Consider the following 7706-nt stretch of genomic DNA (forward strand, 5'->3'; position numbering starts at 1 on the left):
GGAAGAGTAGGAAGCAGAGAGTCTCGCTGGGACTGAGACAGGGGGCTGGAACAAGGAAGGCTCAGGGTCTCAAGCTGGAAATGTTCCAGGCACTGGAAAAGGAAGGGCAGAAGTAGAAGGGAGATCTGGATGTTAGACCAGAACATTAAGGGGAAGGGGTGTGGAAGAGCAGGGGACAGGAGTGGTGGGGAAGGAAGGATTTGACTGGGGAATGTATGCTCTCAGCAGCCACTCTGCACACATCTCTCCACCCCACCTCCGGCCCCGCCTTCCCTTCCTCACCTTCTTTTATTCTGACCTCTCTTTCCTCCAATCCTGCTCGTCTTCTCCCTTCATTTTCTCCCCCTGCCCTCAGCAGCTGGGCCCCTTTCCCCCAGGTAGCTGAGCAGTAGTTCACGGGCCTCAGGAAGGGGGGTCAGTCTATGCCAGGGTCCTCTCCTCCTGCTAGTGGACAAAGGGGTATCTGTTGGCCTAACAATAAGGTCTTTGTCCCCAGCTGGGCTAGAGCAGGGTGGCTCCCCAACGTGGTTTGGGGGCCCTGTTTCTAGCATGTTCTCTCCTCCTCTCTGCACCTGGGTAGGGGCAGAGGGACTGAAGAGCGGAGGGTAGAGCTGGCATGGGCTCCCCAAGGTGCCTCTTAGCCCCCAGGGTGACACAGCTGCCCACTCCGGAGCTGGGTGAGATGGAACTGGCTCTGCGCCTGACCCTTTCTCTCCCCTACCACTACGCATGGGCCCCCGGGATCTGCCCTAAGCCCTGCTCCCACACAGCAGCTCCCTCTGCTGGGCACCCAGGGCATGGCCAGGACCTGAACTTGACCCTTTGACCCTAGATAACCACAGCAGGAAAGCGTTCTGAGGGGTCATCTTGAATAACAACTCCTTGTCTTCCTGAAAGAAATAAAGAGACATGAGCCATTTCAACCCAGTAAGAATTCCTGAGGAGGAGATTCCATATGTTAGTTCTTTCTGAAGTCCGTTCTCAGTGATATCCATTCCTGTTTAAGCTGCTTTCTTCTTGGAAGACTTGCATTGCAACTTCACAAGACGCTTTCAATGATTTTTCGTGCCTTTTTGTTCCTTTGTTGTTATCTCACTGGGTCTTTCAGAAGGACCGAGCTTGGTCCTGAGAGAGCTGGTTCTCTTCCTCAGCCTGTCTCCAAATCTCTTTTTATGTCTTTTCTTGCAGGGCCTAAATGCTCCAAGTGAGCCGTCGTTTGAGCCTCCAGCCCCAGCCCCATACCCTGGGCCCCCACCACTCCCAACTTACTGTCCTTGCTCAATCCACCCAGATGCTGGCTTCCCCCTTCCTCCACCACCTTATGAGCTCCCAGTATCCTCAACTCATGTCCCAGACCCCCCATATTCTTATGGCAACATGGCCATCCCAGTCTCCAAACCACTGAGCCTCTCAGGCCTGCTCAGTGAACCCCTCCCAGACCCCTTAGCCCTCCTAGATATTGGGCTGCCAGCGGAGCCACCCAAACCTCAAGAAGACCCAGAATCCGACTCAGGATTATCCCTTAACTATAGTGATGCTGAATCTCTTGAGCTGGAGGGGACAGAGGCTGGTCGGCGGCGTAGCGAGTATGTAGAGATGTATCCGGTGGAGTACCCCTACTCACTTATGCCCAACTCCTTGGCCCACCCCAATTATGCCTTGCCACCTGCTGAGACCCCCTCAGCTGTAGAGCCCTCTTCAGGCCCTGTGCGAGCCAAGCCCACTGCACGGGGGGAGGCAGGGAGTCGGGATGAGCGTCGGGCCCTGGCCATGAAGATCCCCTTCCCTACGGACAAGATTGTCAACTTGCCGGTAGATGACTTTAATGAGCTGTTGGCACGGTACCCGCTGACAGAAAGCCAGCTGGCACTAGTCCGGGACATTCGACGGCGGGGCAAGAATAAGGTGGCTGCCCAGAACTGTCGCAAGAGAAAGCTGGAAACCATCGTGCAGCTGGAGCGGGAGCTGGAGCGGCTGGGCAGTGAGCGGGAGCGGCTGCTCAGGGCCCGTGGGGAGGCCGACAGGACCCTAGAGGTGATGCGCCAACAGCTGGCCGAGCTGTACCGTGACATTTTCCAGCACCTTCGGGATGAAGCTGGCAACAACTACTCCCCTGAAGAGTATGCGTTGCAACAGGCTGCTGATGGGGCCATATTCCTTGTGCCCCGGGGAAGCAAGATGGAAGCCTCAGACTGAGCTGGCCCAACTGGGCGGACCGGTGATGGAGATTCCCTTCATTCCCTTCTGATAAAGGAACTCCCCGACCCTGAGGCCCAGAAGAGGACAACAGTGAAAAACCTGACATGTTAGGTCCAAGGTGTGTTCAATGAGGCTTGCTGTGAGACAAGTATGTGAGGGGAAGGCTGAAATCTTTCTGTGATTCAGCTCCCCAGGTCTCCAACCTCCACCTCTTGTTTGAGCTTTGGTTTATAAAGCACTCTACAGAAATAGTTTTCCACTGTGTCTTCCTTCTCCAGGGAGGGCGATGAAGCGGAGCTCTCCTCAGAGCTCCTTTCTTGGTTTTGGGGGGAGGAAATCCTGCCAAGCTCATTTCTTTCCCCTACAGCTCTGTGTAAGAGTGGCACGCACAATTTTGGCTCTAGCAGTATGCGATCTACCACCTTCATCCTTTTTAGAGCCAGGGGCCGTGGATGATCTGAGGAACTCCACCCTCCCTGGTGGCCCCCTATTTATAGAGCTGAGATTGCTGCCAAAGCTGGCTAGACCTTCTATGCAAGGTCCCTGAGGCTTATTTAGGCTTTCCCTTTCTCAATTTTTGGAACACAGGAGCCTAGAATACCCACAGGCCTTTTTTCTATTTCCCTCCTCCTGCCTATTTCCATAGGACTCCCTCAGCCCGGCGGGGGAATATTCCAGAGCTCCCTAAGACGACCGAGTGAGCAACTCTTGATTGGAATGAGAATTTGGACGTCTAAGTTTTAGGGGATTTCACACCCAAGTCTGAGTAAAACCTGCTCCACAGTAGAGCACCATATGCATTTTGGTGAACTTTTCCTTTTAAAAAAATTTTGATTTTAGAACGGGAAACATCAACCCACCATTCCACCAACCCATGCATTTATTGGTTGATTCCTGCATGTGTCCTGACTGGGGATTAAACTCCCAACCCAGCCAGGGCCTGTGAAATTTTCTATCTCCCTAGTTATGTTGGACACTTTCTTGTTCCCAACCCTTTTCTAGATCCTTGAAGACCAAGGGCCTTTTATTTGAGTGTATTTTTTCAATATAATGTTTTTCAATATAATTTTCTTGAAACAGTAATTTTCAGATGTCATATCCAAGTTCTCCCTGACACAATTTCATCTCCTTGGAGTTGGGTAGTTCCCAATCTTCTCAGGCCCTGAATTACACAAACTTATTTTGGTATTTTGCTTCTATTTATACTTCTATTCAACTTCACTAGCTCCATTCCAATGGGGAAACCTTACTTCCAGATTTTTATTTTTTAAATATATTTTTATTGATTTCAGAGAGGAAGGGAAACATCATTGATGAGAATCATTGATCAGCTGCCTCCTGCATGCCCCCCACTGGGGATTGAGCCTGCAACCCGGGCATATGCCCTTGACTGGAATTGAACCTGGGACCCTTGAGTCCGCAGGCCGACGCTCTATCCACTGAGCCAAACCAGCAAAGGCTACTTCCAGATTCTGGTAGTGACACTACAGTTGTGAGACAAAAGCAGAAAAGTGGTCAAAGATGTGAAATCTTCTATCTGCACATTATGAAAAACATGTCCAAGTTTAGGGAATTGAAAGTAATGTAATGCTTTCTATTCCTAATAGATCTGAAGAGTCCACACTTGTCAACTTTTGTTTTTTCAAAAAATTGAACATGTGGGACCAAGTTGTAGAGGGCAGGGCCTGGGGTTAACTGTTCAGAAACTTATTACTCCCCTAAGTCAGTGGTTGCAAACCTTTCAGACCTCATGGATCACTGGTTGGCGACTGCAGGCTGCCCTAAGGGACATCAGTTTTCATTCTAATCCAGCTCATAAAGGCAACAATTCACTGAGCACCAAATAAGCTCTGGTTCAAAGAAGGAGACATAGTGAGGACAATGCCATGCATATGTACACATTACCACGAAGACCATCATATACATTGTTTGGCATGTGCTTAAAGCAGGGGGAACAGGCTTTTGGAGAGTAAACTGGGTGTGAGCCTATTTCGAAGAACTAGCACAGGGTAATTATCTTCCTCTGAGTCTATTTCCTCTAACTTGTATCGGTAAAGCATCCATCAAAGTACACAGAAAGTAATACAATTGTTTTTATTTTTAGGAGAGAAATGTCAATGTGAGTATAACATTGATTGGCTGCTTCCTGTATGCCCCCCTACCTGGGACTGAGCGTGCAACCCAGGCATGTACCTTGACTGGGAATGGAATCTAACCACCTTTTGGTGTATGAGACAACAGCCAACCAAGCCACACTGGACAGGGTTAGAAGTTCTTCAATTAAGAATGCTTTTAGCTCTTATTAACCAGTCATCCAAGGAAATTAAAAAAATAAAAATGTACTTAGTAAACTCTGGTAGCCCGAGTTGTCCTATCCCACCAAACCACCATGTGAAAAACCACATCAGGCAACTTTGTCACAAATGGAGATTAAGCAGCAAGATAATGTACTTGCTACCCCACCCCGCCTTAGCTGATTAAAATTGAGGCAGGATGACCTAAAAAGTACTTGCTACCCCACCCCGCCTTAGCTGATTAAAATTGAGGCAGGATGACCTAAAAATAGCAGGGAAAAACGTTAAGGCTTTGCTAAAATTGCCTAAGATACCTGGCCAATACATACTTGTTCACCAAAGAGGACATCCACTATGCCCCTCCAGAATGTAACAGATAAGCATAGCTCTCGTGAGACAGCTCTGGCTTTTACAACTTCTCTCTTGCCAGGAGAATTAGAAAAAAAGATGTGTTCTCAAGTGGAGCAACAGTTACCAGCTTGCTTCTACCGGTCACAATTCAGCCCTGCAGTGAGAGCCCAGCCTCAGATTTCAGTTCCCACAACCCAATCCTTCCTTCTTAATCTGAACACCAGCCCGTGATTTAAAACATTTACCTTAACTGCTAGGTTCAAAATGCAATGACTTTTTACACGAGGCCCTGCTCCTTTAGATTGATCCTGCTAGTAAGTTTTCTGGTTTAGCAGACACCTGGTATATCATTACCTCCTCTATTTCCCATTCTCAAACTTGAGGGGTGCAGTGTCAAGTTTACCCTACGTATCACGAAAAGGAGAAAGTGAAAGTAAGAAACAAAGTTAAAAGCATTTTATTTAAAAAGCCCATTCATAAAACTGAATGATTAATTCAAGCTGCAACACAGCCAACGAAAACTGCATGGCAGTGAAAATGAAGTACACATTGGCTCAGATAAAGGCCGTCCTCATAAGGATGTTCCTGCAAAAAGAAAAAAAAAGTTATGAAGTATTTACACAAGCAGATGAAAGATTCCCATTCTTTTTACTGGGAACCCAGTTGCTTTATTAACAGATTTCTATTAGATCAGATTAGCAAGTCTTTGGTTCTGAGGCAGATTCATTCTATTTTGGCAATACCAATCATTTGCTTACCATTGCTTTATAAAAATTTACCTTTTAGCCATGAGCTTGGACAGATGAGTTTCTGTTTAAGACGTGTCGATAAGCCTGTAGTACCAGACTCCTCCCTAGAAAAGCAAACAACCTTTAGAACTAGCTTTTCTGAGATAAAGTCCCATCTCAGGCTAAGTCCCCCACCCCCCAATTAATGGTCCACCCACCCTCCCACCATCACTTAGGGGAAGAGTCTAATGCATTACTTTGAGCCATTGTTTTAAGGAAATGGGTCAAAGAAGTAGGAAATAAAATTAAGGGCCAAAAATTTATTATTCATAGTAGATACAGTTAAAGCACTCATTTCCTTCAATTGTTATCCACCAAGGCTAGGGTGTCAATTTAAAACAATCCATCTCCAGAAAAACCAAGTTCAGCTTAACTGGACTAGTTTTGGCTCAATATATTAAGGACATATAACAAAAAACTGGATTTTACATAACTATATGGATGTAAGTAAAATCTGTTCTTACCTACCAGCATAGCAATAAAACCTTTCCTCCTGGTTCTGACTGCTAGTCCTAAGAGTCAGGTGTGCCTTACTTTTGTCTGCCTCCTTCCTTGCGATGGTCACTGAAAATTCACTCCCTCCTAGCTTTCATGGAGCGTGCCGTGGCCTGCCCCTGGCTTATCTGTACTCCACATACCACAAGTGTCTACTCTCAGCTGTAGAGTGTCTGAGCTCGGAGCCATTCGCGCTATGCTTGCTAGCAGTTCCTAGTAGCTGAACATCTCTCCTGGATCTTTAAAGGCATTGTCAGGAATCCTGAGGTATCTGCAAACTCCCTCAATAGTTAAGGTTCCACCTGCCATTGCAAACTCAGCCAATATCAAACCCATGGAACTGTATCATCCATCCATGCTTTCCCACCCGCCTCCACTCCACCTCCCACCCATCACCACCCCGCCCCCAGACTTCCAAGTAACACACCCATGGGATGAAATACAGTCCTAGTGATAAACAAATCTCTATGCTACTAGGTAAGTACAATGGCACTGAAATATCAAAGGGGAGGGCTCAAAAGAACCTATATACAAATAACAATGACTGGATAGTATGTAACTTAAAAGATTTAGAAATCATTTTCCATACAATTAACATTTTAGGATGGTTGTGTGATCTTGTGCCACGTTTAAAGGAAAACTGCAGTTATGTTTGTAAGCAGTATGGTTCCTAAACATGCCCATAATTTTTGTTTCCAAATAGGCAACTAGTGTGGTTAAAATCTATAAACCTCTATAAAGGCCCACCCAACCAGAACAAAGGAAACTGCAGTTTTCCTTTAATGTAAGCCTATTTTGTGTAGGAATAAGAATTTCTTACTGGTGCTGGCCAATTTTAAAAAACATCTCCCAAATACTCTAAATCTGTTGACTTTTGGGGTGGCATTAGCCAGCAGCTGGTTTTTATTCTCTGGCAAAGCTTTGAACTTGAATTGTGATAGAAGTATTCAACATTATCAGGGGTGGTGGGTAGGGAAAGTCCAAAGCTCTGCCAGTCCCAAATCCATACAGTTGTCATTCAAGAGGATAGTAAATCGTTTATTGATTACACATGATAATGGATGATACACAAGCTTCATATCCATCTATAATTTTATCTGGTACCATAATTCAATTTAGATATATTGCATAGGATGTGCCAACAATCATTAATAACCAAATAAACTCCATGACACTGCTTGGGTGACCCTTTTAATGGTGAACTCCAGGTCACAACACAGTAACTGTCAATTCAACTACACCAAGATTTCTGAAGACAATGGCTTCTGTGCCCAAGCAGTTTGTAAATGAATTTCAAATGGAACCTGGCATCACCCTGAAGGAATTCTAGCTTCACACTGTTGGGGTAATTTACCAAGATGGCTTCAGAGCAAACTAACTTTACACAGCACATTTAAAAAAGACACATTTATTCAGCGTCATGATCAGACTATTACATTTAGCAATCAACAGCATGGGTGCAAAAAAAAAAAAAATCTACATTAAAACCCTTGGTTGGAATGCTTTACACTTTCCACAGAACAGAAACTAAAATAACCTGTTATACAATTAGTCACAAATACAGTCCTCGAGTTTTTTT

The 7706-nt window shown here is 45.8% G+C and overlaps 2 protein-coding genes across 4 annotated transcripts in view; one reads left to right on the plus strand and one right to left on the minus strand.

Moving 5' to 3' along the window:
• The window catches only part of NFE2 (nuclear factor, erythroid 2), a 7194-nt gene extending 4745 nt beyond the window's left edge, over positions 1–2449 (plus strand). For 2 of the 3 annotated variants that reach the window (XM_014542028.1, XM_014542027.1), the window contains exon 3: positions 1189–2449. In XM_014542028.1, coding sequence (XP_014397514.1) covers positions 1189–2196 — 1008 coding nt within the window. In that variant the 3' untranslated portion in view covers positions 2197–2449. The remainder of the gene's footprint in view (positions 1–1188) is intronic. The other variant, XM_005869127.2, reaches the window with a different exon arrangement.
• A 2829-nt stretch (positions 2450–5278) lies between these two features.
• Positions 5279–7706, minus strand: part of HNRNPA1 (heterogeneous nuclear ribonucleoprotein A1) — a 9106-nt gene continuing 6678 nt past the window's right edge. Inside the window, exons 11-12 of the transcript XR_001362653.1 lie at positions 5624–5697; positions 5279–5429 (exon numbers count right to left, since the gene is read on the minus strand). The gene's annotated coding sequence lies outside the window, so the exon portion shown is untranslated. The remainder of the gene's footprint in view (positions 5430–5623; positions 5698–7706) is intronic.

The sequence above is a fragment of the Myotis brandtii genome, unplaced genomic scaffold (assembly GCF_000412655.1).
Source record: "Myotis brandtii unplaced genomic scaffold, ASM41265v1 scaffold29, whole genome shotgun sequence".
Taxonomy (NCBI): domain Eukaryota; kingdom Metazoa; phylum Chordata; class Mammalia; order Chiroptera; family Vespertilionidae; genus Myotis; species Myotis brandtii.